General features: G+C 36.3%; 1 protein-coding gene across 1 annotated transcript in view; it reads left to right on the top strand.

Moving 5' to 3' along the window:
* Window positions 1-17,733, top strand: part of KHDRBS2 (KH RNA binding domain containing, signal transduction associated 2) — a 315,310-nt gene that overhangs the window by 51,636 nt on the left and 245,941 nt on the right. Inside the window, exon 2 of the mRNA XM_026083836.1 lies at window positions 17,510-17,626. Coding sequence (XP_025939621.1) covers window positions 17,510-17,626 — 117 coding nt within the window. The remainder of the gene's footprint in view (window positions 1-17,509; window positions 17,627-17,733) is intronic.

Genomic DNA, 17,733 nt, shown 5'->3' with positions numbered 1-17,733 from the left:
TTTTCTCCAGAATATACAGTATGCTCAGATTATGCAAATTAAGAGTAATTATGATATTGAAAGGAGAGTTTTTTCATTTTTCTTTAAGACCTGCCGTAAATCCCCTGCTATAAACATCCCTGAATTAATCACTTTCTTTTTGACTCATTGCTCATCTTCTCCATCTCCTAAAATTTTGTATAAAACAATCTGTTTGCACTTATATTAAGTTCTTCATCACATTGCAACTACATTTCAAAAATAATCATTAAGGAGTTTGCCAGCTACCTGAGGCCTAGAGCTTATAATTGCTTCAAAAGCTTATAATGATAATATAAATACAAAAATTCATATTTTACAAATAAATCTTAATGTCTGCATCCACTAATAAACACATTATCTCTTCTTTACCCTGTCATGGTGTATTCTTGAGAAGCGCTTGATGCTTCTCAATGAAAAAGTAAAAATAAGGAATTGTCATTAGCGTTACTACTTTAAAACGGTTATTTTAGAAATGTATGGTATATTTATTTAAGACTATGAGTGTTGAACGACAATTCTGAGGCAGAGTAACATCCAAATGTTCTCCATTTAATGTTCATCAAAATGGGGTCATTCCTGGACAAAAAAGTGAATGGGATTAGCTCTATAGCCTAATTATTTGTGTTACTGTCTGAAAAAAACATAAAATCTGTGAAGAAATAAAAATTATCCATTGACAGCTCCAACTGAACAGCAGAAGGACACATGCAGTCGTAGATGGATGTAATTCATTTTTCAGGAATGATAATTTATTTAAATGAAGAATCTAATTTAATTTAAATGAAGAATTTAATTTAACTGCTGTGAAATACTCAGTTTGTGTCTGAACAAAATTTTGTGGATACAACTCCAAAGGACTTTCAAAAATCATGTGATCTCCTCAGAGATTAATACTTGGATCAAAGCATACTCCAAATATGTATTTTTCACCATATATATTTAAGGCTATTATGTCTGCAATGAAATAAAAGAGTTGAGTATATATCCTAAAGTAAGAAAGGAGCGTATTGTGTCACATCTCAAATTAAAATGTTGCATAAATACATAATTACTTTTGCAAAATGCATAATTACTTTTGCATTACAACAGAATATGAACTGAATGTTTTTACTTCTAATAATTTTTGCATCATAATGTTTTTGAGACAGTATGCCTGATGAAAACAGTGTGATTTAAGTAAAAAGCAGTTAAGTAAAAATGCATTTTACATTGAATTTCATCTGCCATTTTATCGCCTAATATCATGACATGTCGTTCTTTATAGCCAGTCCTTCCTTCAGAGCCCTGACTTACCTTAGGATCATCCACAAAGTTTGTCTTTTCACTACTCACTGTTTTTTCCAGCATGGGCCTCAGACTGGATCCCTGCAGGACTTGACTAGTGACTTCCTCCCAGTGTGAATGTTCACCCTTTAATCCTTTGCTTCATATCTTTTAATCAATTTTTTAATCACGAGAGGGCCTTTCTTCTAAACCCGTATCAGGCTGGTTTTCCTTAAGAGCCTTTGATAAAAGCCCCTGTGAACTATCTTTTGGAAATTGGGTGTTTGACAACTTTTGCATGTTTGTTTGTTCTTTGGAGAACACTGATAGGTTCGTGAGGTTTGATTTCCCTTTACAACAGCCATGCTTGCTCTTTACCTCTTTTCTATATTTGTCTTTTTGTTCACTAATTTTATTATTTATTCTAGTTTTCAGTAATCTGATTGGAAATTTTTAAATGATTTATGTGACACTGGCTTCCCCAAGCCACCCATCACAGTTATCAATCTCCATTATGAACCCAGATGGAAAAAAAAAAATTTTTATTTTTGTGCTGTGACCTCATCTTCTTTGAACAGTCCTTTTATAGCCCTTGTTTTCCTTATTTGAACACAACTTCAGCTTTTAAAGGATGCTTTTCTTAATTCTAATAATGTCCCTATCCTGCTATTTAATGAAGATACCATATTTGCTGCACTTTTTCAAGTCTTTTTAGATAGATGGCATGCGTATTTGTCTTTCTTTACTATGAAATCTTTAAATGCCTTTCATGTAATCTGCAGAAGTATTGCTCTTTTAACTGTACCTCACAGCATCTTTTCAATTAGCAACCTCATTTTCATAAAGTTCCTTTAAAAAAAAAAAGAAGCACAATAGTAGCTTTTTTTGTTCTTGTATAGCAAATCTGTCATGGCCACTGTTGCAGAGCAGCTTCTTAAATATTACACCTCAAAAGAGAAACTGAGTATTTCAAGACCAGACCTGCTGCTTCCTCTGCTGTGGATTCCCTGTTATAGCTGGTCCATGGGGGAGTCAGTGAGTTTGTTATACTCTGATGCAGATTGTTCCAGGAGGGTAATTGAATGTCCTGCGCATGTAATCTTTTGATTTTTAAGCATATTGCAGCATTTTAGAATCTGGTCAGGTGGTTCATAATTCAGATTTAATAGTAATTTATTTTTCTCTTTAGTCCCAGACTCTCAATCTGTCTGCTTGGATTTTTCTTTTCCCTGTTGAGTGAGTTAGCTTCTTAATCAGATTTTACTTCCTTTAACATCCAGCACCATTCCTCCTTGAGCAAAGATATCCAGGTATCTCATTGTCCCGCCATCTGGCCTCCTTCAACTATATTTCCAGCATCCCATTTAACTACAGCTTCCAGTCTTATCTTATTTAATTTCTAACATCTATGTAGTGTGCATGTGTAGCAGGATTTTGATTTTCTTCCCTGAACCTTGTTTAAATGACACTTTCCTTATTCTTATTTCTTTTTCGTTACCACTATCTTCAGTTTTATCCTGTATTTGAGAATGAGAGTTCCTGTAGCTTTTTCCCTAATAGATACATCATCCAAAACAATCTGCTTTTCTGCACCGCTGGCTTTTTTCCACTTTTCAGATTAAAAACTTCCAAATGATATTCTTGATTTTAAATGCCAGCAGCTGGATCCCTTATACCTCAAATGAAGTACATTTTTATACTCTTTTCATACAGCCCTTCTCTATCCTAGAAGTGTTCCCAGTTCTAGATAAATCTTAATTCTTCTTCCTAACACCATTATTTCAGCCAATCATTGAAACTTTACTTCTCTGTATCTCTTTCCCTCTGATTCTGCACATGGTGTAATGAGAATATTGCAAAGAATGCTACTGCGAAGGTCCCGATTTTCAACTCCCAAACTACCTACATTTTGCCCCAGTAATTCCCTTCAGCCTTCCCCAGTTGTTGTTACGCACAAGAACTGCAAATTGCTGGCTCTAGCATTTCTTTGGAGTCTGAGCAGATTTCTTGTGAGGTCCCCAAGTCGCATATTCTCCTCTCCAGGAGGAGATTCCCCCCATCGGTCCTTATATCATGGTAGCTGGGACTTGGCACGTAATCACTTCATGGGTTCCACCTAGCCTGTTATGACAGCGTGAGAGGACGCAGTTGGCTAGCTCTTTCCCTGTACAACTGGTCCTCTTTCCACTGGAGCCTATGGACAGGCCTCCAAGATAATCACATTTCAGTTCTATTTTTCATACTTCCATGATTTGGAAACAGGATTTTCATGGAATGAATATCTTCTAAATTTGTTATTCTTATTTTTTCTGCCATTCCATTTTTCTTCTGGTAGTACTTTTTCTGTATTCATGGTAGATAGGCTGTACTGACTCAGAAACTTTCATATGATAAATATTCTGTAATATTTCTTAGAAAATATTAAATTTCTAGGTTCATGGGGCTTGGCTGGTGTGAAACTAGAATTCATAAGTTGAAAGCCTTTCTGGGATTTGGGCATCCATGTTTGCTAGCGTGTTTGGAGTTCGTTGGTTTTGTATTTGCTGAAGATTAACGAGCCAGTTATTCTCTTTATTCTTGTAAGTGGAAACCGAAGAACGCCAAACCAATATGCACAGCTCATACTGCACCTCTACAACCATCTGACAAATCCGAGCCTGGAAATTATACTTCTAAAATATACTCAGAGATATCCAGTTGCTGATGTAAGACCATATATACACAAACCACAGGATGTTATGTTTCATAAGAAAAGACATGGCAAAGAAGAAAGTTGTCATCTGAGGCAAATGTCTATGAATTTCGATGCTTTAAGTGGAACTTAAAGTTATGCTGTGCCTTTTAAATAAAATAATCTGTTTTTTAAGACAGTTTTTCATCTGAATCTAATCATGAAAACATATACAGTTTCAACTGTAGTTTTGTGGATGGTGCCTAAATATAGGAGTACATTTGTTAGAGAGTAGAGACTTTTCATAGGGGAAGGAATATATCTAAAATTACATGAATCATTGTTTGTCTACTGACTTCAGCGTTGTTGCAGATTGAAGTGTACTGGTCTGTTCTTATCTTGGTGCACTGCTTTTTACAGACATATTCAGTATTAAGGGGAATAGGATTATTTGTAAATCAATTTGCATTGTGAAAACATTTCCAGAAACTTACAAATGTGGAAAAAATCCTTATTTTTTATCTTTGAGAATGTATCATTTTGTTTCCTGTACTTTGCTGAGATTTAAGACAGATATGATCTGTGTTAAATTAAAAACTTCAAAGGGCTTCTGAGATTTCCACAGAATATAATGTTCCATGTATAGTTACATTTACATTTTTCCCCAGTTTGTGTTGAAGCTTAATTTTGCTTATTGTTTCAAATATTTTTTTTTTTGTCATGGCAGTTTCTTTTGAGTTCATTTCAGTGGCTTCAGACTTATATTTGCAGACTGGCAAATATAAGGGATCACTYAGGGAATAAATGCTTGAGAGTTGGAGATCAAAACATTTCATTATTTAAACCTCTACAGGAATTTGTATGCAGTGATTTCCTGAGGGAACAGAAAAGAGCATTTTAAACCTCAGATTCTCAAAAGGACTAGAAGTTTCCCTTCTGACCATTGCAGCATCTAGGCATTGAACACCTAGCTCCAGATCTAGAATTTATGAGCTTCATAAATCTGTGTGAGATACCTAAGTTCATGCAATTAATGAAATGAATGAGGCAAAAATGTGAAAGTGAGTTTCAAAGACCAAACCAAACCCTCTTCCTAGATACCAAGTCAGTCCCTTTGGTAGGGCTGTGCCACTTGACCTTTCCAGAAGAACTCTCCTGTCACCCTTGAACACCTGGAGCTGGGGACATACTAGCTTGACAACATGAATGGAGAATATTCACTGCTGTTTTTTCCATTGGCTTATATGCATTGGCTTAATGCACATATTGCAAACCCATTCATGCTTCTTGCATTTCGTAGATGTTTTGAAACAGGGTAATTACAATGAAGTAAATATTAAGGTAAAACTGGTTGGTTATTAAAGATACCTGAGGCATTCCTTAACCTTTTGTTAGAGGAAAATTCAGTATTACTTATCTAATATTCTTTTAAGTGAGAATCAGATCTTAGCCTGGGGTACGGGCAGAAGAAAAAAAGGTGCAAGTGGAAAAATTAGCAGATCGCTGAATATTTTATCAGGTAGAAGCATCCTAGCCACAGTTTTGTTTGCTCTGGAGTTGTATTGCAATGGCAAGACGTCCTTCCTGGTTACTCTTGGCTATTACAGCCTACATTGTTCAAAGCCACTCTGGCCATTCATCTCATGCTGGGCAACTCATTTGTCACATGCAGTATATCTTCTTTTTTCAAGGTGTTGGCCTGAAAGTACTTTTTTCTCTGTCTTATCTTAACAATGTCTGAAGCACAATTATGTTACTTCTAAAGGTACACCATCAGCAAAACATTACAAATCATTCTCAATTTTTTATTTTAGCACTTTATATATATATTTTAGCAATTTATATTATTATAAAACCCAATAATTTGTATTTTTTTGATCAGACTGGGCAGTTATTCCAAATAGCAATCAGTGAATAATACAAGCAATCAGCTTGGCAAATTAAAAACATTGACAAATATTGTCAATGAAAAAGTCATATTCCTTGTATGCATATTTAACATTAACACAGTGATTGATTCTTCATAGTTAGCAAATCAGTTATGTTTATATCAAATTACAGAGTTCCTATTTATGTATGTATATATGTGTTAAACTTCCTGTTTTTACATTCAGCGGTATTAATATTGAACACAATGCAAATTCAAGTGTCAGCTGCATTGGTTACTACTATTACAAGTAGCCATGTGTGCTACGGAGAAGGTTCTGCAGACCCTCATTTTTATATGCTATAGAGGAAATCACGGCAGTTTCAGTGGGCAGGATGGAGTGTATCTTTCCTTGCCCAATATATTTGCTATGTAAGCCAGTGTAAAACTCTCTGTGCAAGATATTGAGTTAATGATGATTATTTTCCTTCTGTAAACTCATCACGGTTAGCAAAGAAACTAAGAAAAAGAGGCTATTCACAATTAGTATGCAGTCTGCTCTTGGAACAAACTGATACGGTATGTTTGTGGCTTATGGCAATTTAGCTCATAAACTGTAGCAATATATTCAACAGTATTTATTCTATGTTGTCTCGGTTTTTATTCTGTTCTACCACATGTGATCTAATGGACGGCTAGAGGACAACTTCCTGTGGTCTTACATTTGTACAGTTTACACTTCAAATGTAGTTGAACTCTTACTGTTTTTGGTACTGTTCCTGAATCAGACAAATGACATATCTGAACACAACGGGAATGGAATTCAGCACCAATTCAGCTCTTTGAGTCAACACAGTATTCCTTTTGTGTTTTTGCTTTGTTGGTATTAGTTTGGAATGCTTTGCTCCTGTTAACAAATTTTATTGAATTACCATTTCATATCAGTCAAATATTCATGAAAAAAATCTTGAAAAATAATCTCTTTTCTTCTCTAAGCATAGAAAAAGTAGAAGAAAGTAATGAGCTCTGAGTAATAAAGGTTGTATTTTCATGCCTTTGTCCTCAGTAATAAAGAACAGGAAAAACAGTATAGAAAATACAGGGGAAAAAAAAGCAAAACAGAATTTTGAAAAGTGTTTTTGAATGCTTTCCCAAGCTGGTATAATTTCCATAGAGCTTGTGAGTGAGTTTGCATGTGTCAATCAATTTAAAGTAATGCTTTGCTTTGATTATGAACATGACTTGAAAATAAAATGAATGTTTGCATAGTGCTTTGTATATGCAAATTGTTATATAAATGCTACTGTAAGTATAATTAGTTTAATAAATGAAAGGCAAAATCGGGTTGATGAATACAGTTTTTATTTAGATTAACATTAACCATTTGTCCTTTAATACAATGCTTTCTACAAAATTAGATACTATAAGCATGTGTCTTAAAGCAGGTCATTAATATATTGGGTCCAAATTATCTGTTGTCATAATTTCCTTGAAAAGAAATTTGATTGTTTTGCTACATTTGAGCTGATCCAGTATCACTAACCTATGTAAGAAAGATATATTCACTTTATGGTTGAGTATTCAACCTTAACTTACCCTATTTCCTGATGGCTTTGGATTTAACTTTGCAAATATATCATCTGGGAAAGAGAAACCTTTCACCTAATATGAAATCATATTCAGCTCAGTAAAAGTAAGATGATGCACTTGTCAGTCCCACTGTGTTACAGCTCCTTTAGATCTTCCTTTTAAATTCTAAGCTCTTTAAGTTAGAAAAAAGTTGGTAGGTTGCTGCCAGTTAGCAAAGAACAGATGGTGTTTATTACTGTGACCAGTAAATTGTGTATCTGTGGATGTAATAAGCCCAATTAGCCAAATGTTGATTGTGCTTTTAAGCACTGTAGTCTCAATACCTCTTTCCATACCTGTGCATATGTTCAAAATAAACTTATTTAATTGTTCACTTTGAAAAAGCTTAATGGTGCACGTCTGCAGTCTGAATTTTTAGGATTCCTAGAAATATCTTTTTAGATGAAGTGTGGTTTAAATGAACCAGTCTTAGATACACATAGTTACAACAATTCTTCATTACTTATTGTATTTTATTTATTTCTAAATAGTAGACACTGGCTACATCAGGTTTGGCCAGCATAAGTGATAGAAGACAGATGTTGTGGTTTTGCCCTAAAGAGGCCCCTTGCCTTTGATTCAATAGGATATGAATTAGTATATATATATTCTGACTTTCCTTTGAGGAGAAGAGCAAAGTCATTTTTAGCTCAGCAGGCTCTACGGCTTTTAAAGATTCTGCTGTTCTTGAACAGCTGTCCCTTAAAGAGCAGTCAACCCTCAAGGAACTTCCTGACTCTTTATAGACGTGAGCTGGGGTCAGTCCTAACCCCAGACCAGTGAATAGTTTGCCAGCAGCTTTAACCATCCCAATGTGGGCAAAAAACCCTTCGAGCCATTCACACCTGTCGTCAAGCTCCCTCACTGCCCCAGCTCCACTGGCCAAGTAGAGATAAGCTTAGGAAAAAAGAAAAAGCATCAAGAAATGTGTGTGGTTTATTCCATTCTTGAAATACAGCCAGAACAGGGTCAAATATGTAATTGTTTAAAGTTACAGAAAAATTATAAGAAGGGCTAAAGCCAAAGATAAATGGCAATATTAGGATCCTCTTTCCCACCTTGAAGGTGAAAAGCAGGCTACTGCATAATCCTCTTGTCAATAGAACCTGATCTTTCTGCACTTATCTTGACTAATATCCACTTTCATAAGCAAGCCCAGTGATTTTAATGGCAATTTCTACAATCACTCTCCAACCATCCAAATAAGCAGTTGTAGCTAATACATACTACAAAGTCCACAAAGTTTTTTGAGTGTACTTGACAACTTTTCAGGCAAAAGATCAGGGCTTCCTATGTTTATGCACAGTGCCTAGTACAATGATTCTTTCTGGATATCTTTGCGATTAAAATAATAGTAAGTGGCTGCACTGAGACATTCAGCACTTAGTCATAAGCCCCTTAAACTTGTTAACTGCAGATTTAATAAAGATCCAAAACTGTAATTGGGTTCCTGGCCTCTTTTCGTTTACCTCATGTCAGACTTAAAAACAGCATCACTCGGAATAAAATGTTTAGGTGTTTGACAGATTAGCAGATTACAATCAATCACACTGCTAATGCATGTATTGGAAAAATAGCTATTCAAATTTTCTTCATTTAAGAAAGTTGTTACATTTAACTAAATAAAGATATATCAGACGCCAAACAATTAGTTTTTAACCGTAAAATTTATTTTAGTGCTAAGGCTCATTTAAATTCCTTTATTTAAATGCCACAACTTGTTACCAAACTCTGACAGAAAATTGCTAAAAATGAAAAGTGAGAGAATATTTTTATCTCCGTATGGACTTGTACTCTGGAAGATGTTTGTCTAGAGTCACTGACCATCTGTTTCATGGAGTTATGCCAAAAATATATTTTCACTGAAGGTTTAGATGCTTACTATGAGCTAGTAAATAGTCAGACAAATATTGCACCATCTTCTTCAAGCACACCATAAATATGAACTCCCAGCATTTTTCAGTATAAAAAATGTGTAATAAACGTGTTTATTTCTTAGGTAAATCTTTTAAAGACACTGTGGCTTTAATGATTCTAACTTTGTTACTCAGGCTTAATTTATTCTTGAAGTAATTCTGCTGATATAGTGGAATAACACCAGAAATGAAATTGGCCCTGGTTTTCAAGAAGCTGTATTTTTCCTTGGAGCATTTCATTTTGAGTCCATTTTTTCTCCCTGTGGCCTAGTATCAGATTACTGCTCAAAGCAGAATGAAGAGATCAGCTAGAGTGAGCTCTGCAGGAGAGGGCAGCCTTCTCCTTCGCTGGTGGAGCCACAGCAGTGCAGCGACTGACGGGAGCTTTAGCACACCTCCTTTGGATTAGGTCTCCAGAGCACCTCTAAAGGAGCACCATCATTTTCTCCTCCTCCTGTTTCCTGGCTCCTAACATGCCCGAGTAAAATGGAGCCCCACCAGATTTCTTGTAAGCTCTTCTACAGGGACAGCAAACATTACAGTGCTGTAATAAAAAATAATATTACATCCTCATCTGGAAAGCTAAGTTCCTTTTGGAAAGCTAATACCTGAAACCGAAGAGGTACTGAGGAAAGCGACTACACACAGAGGGACAAACTTGTACACTGCAAATCTGCTCAGCTTTACATGCTCATAAAGTGTCGAGGGAAATAAAATTGGCCTTCATAATCTTCCAGTACTACTTTTACATCCAGGGAGGTCCCCTGTGCTTATCAAAACGTGAGATATTCATAAAATATATGCTATTCTTAAATGATTGAACTACCAGTAGTCCTAGAATAGGGCCAGAAGAAAACTAATTTAAGCGGGTCTTAATCAGTAACGTTTTTTTGCTCAGGAGTGAATAATGTCTTTGTCTCCTCCCCTTTTCTTTAGCATAGGACTGAATTTAGATAGGAAGAAATAATAAGGTTTTTTGGATTTCATGAATAGGGAAAGGTTTTTGTGAGGATAAGTAGCTCTGAATGTGGAAAGACTCTCCTTCCCCCACAAAGGAGCTGACAGCAGTGGTGAATAGAACATACTGCAGAATAACAATCCTATTGCGTGTAGCCCAAGCCATTACTATTTCTATTTTTACTGTTTCTAGGATTACAAGAAATGAATCTGGCATCCCAGGTCAGGGCGTTGTGTTGCTTTATCTTACAGCATTGAAAACATTTGTCTGTCTCTTTCCTTATTTATCTAGGTTTATATCTCCATCACATTTTGTTACTTTTCCAAGCACTGATGTGTATATAAAACAGAAATAGTCACAGAAACATAAGCTCTGTTCTGAATGACAGACATATTCCTTGTTTCTGCTTGAAAAACCCAATTAAAATTCTGTTAAAAAAATATGAACTATTATAGTTTTAGTAGGCATGTATTTGGCCTATATCAAGTACGGAAACAAATATTCTTCTAAATGTAAATATTCATTTTCTGTCAATCATTGTATTTAGTTTGAAGCTTGAATTTTAATGCTGAAAACTGTATGTTATATTTCTTATAGCTATGGCATGCTATCCTGAGGCAGTCAAAATCCTTAATAGTATTAAATAGAGGTTTTTAACTTGAAAGAACTGCAGGGTAGATTTTTATGTTTCAACAGAAGATAACATCGAATGATATGGGCATTTGCTTAACCCATTACCAGTTTTCTTGCCCCAGTATGCAGCAAGGGGGAGGAAGACATGTATGGTTTTATGGAGTGCACTTTAWTTCATAGTGCTTGTGGATGGCAGAGTAGCTTTCTGTGTGCTTCTTACGGTGCAGCATCTCTAAAGAGACTAGATAGTGTACCCAGAAAGTGCAAATATTCTCAGTCAGGAGGTGTCTTTTTGGTGCTTGTTTTGGGGAGACTACCATTCGGGGAGACACCTGACATCGCCAAACCAGACTTTGCATTCTGGGACCCAACTCTTGGGAAGTTCACAATATATCTTAGCACATATATACTGAGTAGCTATGACAGCCCACCTGTATAATGATTCTCACAGAATAACTGAGCGTTGTATATTTGGCAGGTTATTCAAAGGCAAGCTTATTATCAGGTAATAAGAAAGGAAGTCCAGTGTTTACAATTAAAGTAAGAATTCAGTGTTTGACTACAAAGTCAGGGTGTTACAAAAAATGATGTAGTGATGAAACTCATCACTCACATCTGCCTAGCCCCAATCACAGCTGTCAGTGCAGGATTCAGAGCTGAGGCCACGTCTGAACAAACGTCCCCTGCCAGAACAGGCTTGCAACAACTGACTCGGGATATATCTCAGTCTGCCAGCTAACCTTCTGGATAAAAAACAAAATTTTTCATCATAATACTCTATTTAGACAGAAAAATCTTAAGTTTGATTGAATCTCTGAAGTGCGACTGGGGCTTCACACCTTCTTTCTTTTTGTTGGTTAATTTTAATGAAACTTGTATTTTCTAGTCTGCTGTGTGAAGAAATTGTCCCTTATCATTAAAAGTTCACTGAATTAGTTATTATACATATATAGCTAGTATACTGGTCAATAAGATAGTGAGTATATAAATATGCTAGTATTAGCAACAGACTCTTTACAATTCAAATTCACTATCTTCCCCCCTCTTCCTTTTATACAATACAGACATGATAGAGGAGCTTTGTCTTTTTACTTTGGACGCCTGCTTTAGAGTTCAAACTCCCACTGTGATCATGTCCGAGATAATTTGCCTTAATATGTCCTATCCTGAAGAAACTTTTCCTTGAGTTTGCAACATCATACAAGTCAGATATGATGGAAATATCAATTTATTTATGTGTGTCTATATTTAAAGCAATTCTATGATAATTTTGCTGATATTATGACTTCTGAAAACAATATATAATATGTCCAAAATAAAGAGGGTAAGTTCAAGTATGGCAGTGCAAACAATACACATGGTGATCTTCTTGAGGTGTTGTAGACACTTAAATCTGCCACAACATTTTATGTAGAATACAGGATATATTTTAAGAACTAATATTGTGCCCATTTTATTTACAGCACAAATTATAATTAATCTCTGTCATTTTGTAGAAACCATACATGATGCATTAGCAAAATAAATGCTGACATTGGGGTGGATTGCCTGCACTGTGTTCCAGCTCAACAGCACCTTGTTGGTTTGGAGGATTCTTTTCTCCATGTCTTAACCTGAAGCAAGTGAGGTGTGTTGAGGTCCAGCATATTCTCTTATGGAGGGGTTTGGGAGGATCTTACAAGCAAGTCTGTGATTATGGATGTGTTCGTGCATGGAGCATGACACTAAGCTTTTCAGTAAAATAGGCAGTTTGTTGGTAAGAAATTTCATGTAAATAGTTCTTATGACATCTCCATTTTCTGGGTAGTTCTTTAGTATCTAATCTATAGTTTTAAATACTGAGTCATAGCATATACTCAAGAATAAATTCTGACACTGCCAGTCACTTTCTTCTTCAGCATACAGTGTTTAAACACAAAGCTTTGCAGAGAGATGGGCGCAGCACAGTTTGGAGGAAGAGAATAATTTCTTTGTGACCAAGAGCATGATACTACTTTTGGTTATTTCCATTTGAAGATAACATAAGTTTTGAGAAAAAAACTTTGATGGAGACTGACAAGCCAGAGTGTTGACTTTGGGCGCCTCACAGTCTGATTGCTTGTTGGAGGTGGAGTGAAAAAGTAATCAAGATGCAGATAAACCTGGTGAAACTGTGCGTATATATTTGCTGAGGAAGAGGTGGAGGGAGACTGTGATTGTGCATACTCAAAAGATCTACTGAAATACACTTCTCTGTCAGATTTTATTCTGCAAAGGAGAGAGTTTATTGCACAGCTGTTGACGTATGAACCATCATGTGTATGAGTAAAACATCGCCTGCTATCACCTGATCATTTTCCCCTGAAGACCTGCAGCTGTCTTCCCCAGACAAATGATAAAAAAATCTAAGAAAATAATGTACAAAATCTTTGCCATAAAATGGAAAGGGTTTCTACAAACACACAGAGTGCCTAGCTTGCACTCATAAATATGATTGAAAAGGTAAGCCACCTATAAACACATCTAGTAACACAACAATAACCGTATATCCCACTTTGCAAGTATAAGTCTGTTCTGGCCCCAGCAACGAAAGCTTTCTGTTCATACTCTCTCTTCTGTACGTCATCATTTTTCAACTATTTAAACTCCTAATGTGACCCAGCATTATCCCAGAGACTTAGAACTACTAATATTTGGAGAAAATTTGTGCACATGGTGTAAGTGGTTCAGGTCTAAGGTTGCAAGACATGGTCTGTAGTTACAGTGGCTGTACCAGTAACGCATGGTTGCGGGCAAGGGTAGTCATATGTGCTGTCAAACTAGGTAAGCATTTGCATTTTCCTTCTCTGTTTGTATGTGGTTTGGGGGCAGAACAGCCATACCTGTTTTGAACTGAAGATTTCTAGTATTAAAATTTGTTATGTTCAGGTTCTTGTCCAGCATATTTTAATAAATAAATAAATAAGCACAGGAATAAAGTTCTGTTTCACATTTCTTTACGATTATTGCTGAAGTAAAACTTTCTGTTACTTGTGTGCTGTTTTTACCCAAGTGTAAACATAAAGCATTTAATCTTGCATGAATTATTGATTGAAAGATACTGTACCAATATTTTCAGCCTTGTGGGAGTTTTGTAAAAGCAGACTGATGCTAAGGATAGCCAGGAGCACTGTAACTTAGTGATGCTTGGAGACCCGGTGGAATGGCAGAATTTCTGACAAAACGCACTGGCTTTTCTGGCACTTTCAGCAAAAGCCAATTAATAGTTATTCAGTTATTCAATGGTGAGTTACTGCTTGCTTCCTGATGTGTGTTTTCAGAAAGTATGGAGAAGGTGAATGAAGTGTGAATGCATGTCTGCTACCCAATCAATAGAATTAAAATCCCCAGCCACTTATTTCCTGTGAAGTGATTAAACTCCACTTTGTACATAGTTTATGCTGGCCATACCACTCCCTTGCAGCAATATTTCAAGGTAATTATTAAACAGTTTATGAAGTGTTTAAATATAAATGTTCAGCATAAATCTTCTTAGACTGTATTTTGATTGTTTTATTGTAGTCAGCCAACAAACTGGGCCCAGCTCTGGCTGGCCTTCTTGTAGCATTCTCCTCCAAACTTAGGGTACTGCTCTTTCACCAGAGGCATTTTCTTAATACTGAGAGACACTGGAAGGATACAGCCTAAACTCTGTTTGCTTCTGCTCTCACTGGTGCCGTACAAGTGGCACAAAAGATTTTCCCACTGTAACTTGTGGACGGGGTGCAGAGCCACAGTGCGACAGTGCCCGTCTGCCCACCAGAGAGACGAGGAGACGAGGCAGCTCCAGTGTTTGCTCCACTTTCTCTGCTAGGCCTCCGCCTGCAGTCAAGGGATTAAGTCCAAAGGCGAGTGTATGGTTTCAGATTAAAGTCGAAACTCAGTTCTTGCCGTTCCTTCTGCATGGTTAGGTTGGGGGGTTTGTTTGTTTTCATGTGAAATTTAACAATCTGTCTGAAGCTGACAAATTCTTCCAAGCCAAGCTGGGCCTGGAAGAAGGAGTTTCAAGACATAGTGGTGTTGCTATGATGATTCAGAGGAGGTAGGATTTATGGGACGGGTTGATAACGTCTATTAAATCAACAGATAAAGTTGGAAAAATTTGCAAGCATGCAAGCTTGAAAGAGCTCCAAAACTTGCTGTGCTTTTCTGCAGTTCTACAACTTATTACTTCCGCCTAGACATTTTGTCTTGCAGAAATCAGTTATGTTAATTTAGGTGGCAGTAGATTTGGCCTTACATGTTTATTTTTCAGGTGATTGCATATTAGAAGTGCTATGTCTCTTTTATTTTCTTTGATGGTTTAACCAATATCTGAAGGAATTTAGCAATAAATTGTAATTAAGACACAGGACTGAAAGTCAGCCTGGGTTCCAGGCTATCTCGCTTAATTCTGAGCTTGGGTGCTTTTAATATGTTTGATGCTTATTTATTTTATAATATAAATCAAATCTCACATTTGTGTCTTAGTTTCTTTCTGGCTACAGTGGGAACAAGAATATTTTCCCACTTTTTTTTTTAAGAGATTAATTTTAAAATAGGAGGTAGGGCAAAACAAAGTATGTTATGCCTTCTTGCTAGTCCTTCAGGCATCTTTTTGACAACAGCATATCCTTGATTCCTTGATTGCTATTTTTTTTTTGTCATGTTCTTTTTCCCATTTTTCCTTCTAGTGCTGCTCTGAAATAAAAACAGGGAAATGCTGAAGCAATTACACACCTCTTTCGTCAACTAAGCGAACTCTTTGCTGAAAGACAGGCCAGAGCTCTCTGTTCAGACTTGAACATAATTTAGAAACACGCTAAGCAAGCACTGATGGTTCCCAGACTGATTTCGAAGACAGCATGCTATATAGTTTTTAAAAGATTTTAGAAAGCATAGAACATGATAAATTGAAGAGACTGCTGATAACAGACTGAACAAATTGTTGTTACTTAATAGACTACCCCCTTTTTTGCTATTTGGTGTTGACGTAACGTTAACACCTAATTTATTTAGTTTTCTGTCCTCTAATTTTCATGTAGACATATCTCCTCTTTATACAAGAACCACGATATGTGGTATGCATCACGTGAACTCTCCAGTGCTTAAGAATATTAGTAACCTGTCAGTCAAAATCCAATGCTCTTCAAGATCATTTCAGAAAATAGCTTGAATTTCTATAGTAATCTATTGCTTGTGTGATTTGCTCACTTGCTGGCAAAACAGATACTTGAAGCCAATACACAAAACAACACGTATTTTAAAATCAATATGTAAAAGATCAATTCTTAAAAATCCATCTAAAGCCCTAATGTTGCAGAATATATTATTTTGCCAATAAACCTGGCTAACTCAGGAAAAGAATGTATTCATTCTCTCAGTTTTGCCTATACCTTATAATACACAAAGTTCTTGTTTAGCAGTTATTTAATAGCTTAATGTACATATATGTATATATATGTATACATGCTAACACAGTATATAATATCTGTGTTATTTTGTGAGTCAGCTTTCAGATGAGAAGGCTTGGTTTGACTAAGTGTCCCATGTTGAGCACCTTTCCTAGAATTAAAACTTTCCAAATAGTTTGCAAACAACTGCTGGGAATGTTTAGTATCTGCTACTCTTTTTGTCTGGAGCTTTCTGTGTTGTTCTGTTTAAATGGCCCTGTCCTGTGCCATTTTTATAAGTGGAAATAACTGAACGTGTTGGTCTCTTCCCACAGTTTCTCTGCCTCAGCGTTTGAATAATATAGCAGAATTTCCCTTGCTTGACTAAAGAGTGCCCAGGATGCAGTTTGCACCACTTTTTCACTTACTGCTTTTTGTCTGTCCAACTTAATAGCTGTTAATGTTCTGTTTCCCAGGGCACTATGTCCACTGTGTGTTGAACACAAAATGTCTGTAACATGATGGCCTAATGTACATGGTATTGATTTCAAAGGTTGTGCGCATCTATATTACAGTGTTTGTGGTGTGAATGTTGTCAAATTATTTAGTAATCCCTATGGTCAAAGATTCATACACAGGCTGGAATGAAATTCAGGAGGAAATTTAATCCTGCCCCCTTCCATGGGGCAGGAACAACTAGTCCTAACCCTGGTAGCCAYGAACCCTGCCTTTCCCTACCCTCTCCTGCCTCACCCCATATTCAGCAGCTCTGCAGCCACGCTCTTCAGATAAAAGGCTGCAGCAGCAAACAACAACAGCAACAAAAGGCTAGGATCCAAGCAGACAGTGGCATTAGAGGAATAAAGCTGTGGAGGAAGAGAAGTAAATGAATATGCACTTAGAGAAGCCCCTGGCCTTTTTTCTCCTACAGAGGAATTTCCTGGGTTTCATATGAACCATGAATGCTTTTACTGCCTTTAGCTCTAGGTGAGAGGATACCTCAGTTCTTCAAACTTGTATCCTGATGAATGAGGCCCAGAACTCAGTATTTTTTTTTAAGGGAAAGGAAATCTTTTTCTTTTCAGCAATTTTATAAAGATTTATTAAGTTTTAGAAAAAAATGTGTCTTTGTCTAAAATAGTTCTCTTATTTGCTTTCTAGTTCAATTTTGTTGGGAAATTGCTTGGACCAAGAGGAAACTCCTTGAAGAGGTTACAAGAAGAGACAGGCGCAAAAATGTCTATCCTGGGGAAAGGCTCCATGAGGGATAAAGCTAAGGTACTGTGTGAATTCTGATTGTAATTAATGCTGATACACTTTTACTTTAGCTGGTCTATTTAGATTACATGTGTACTTATTAATGACTCACTAAATAGATTGACTCC

Source organism: Apteryx rowi, unplaced genomic scaffold, assembly GCF_003343035.1.
Source record: "Apteryx rowi isolate R43461 unplaced genomic scaffold, aptRow1 scaffold_618, whole genome shotgun sequence".
Lineage (NCBI taxonomy): Eukaryota > Metazoa > Chordata > Aves > Apterygiformes > Apterygidae > Apteryx > Apteryx rowi.
Note: the sequence above shows the minus strand (reverse complement) of the source record. Positions and strands in the feature narration are given on the sequence as shown.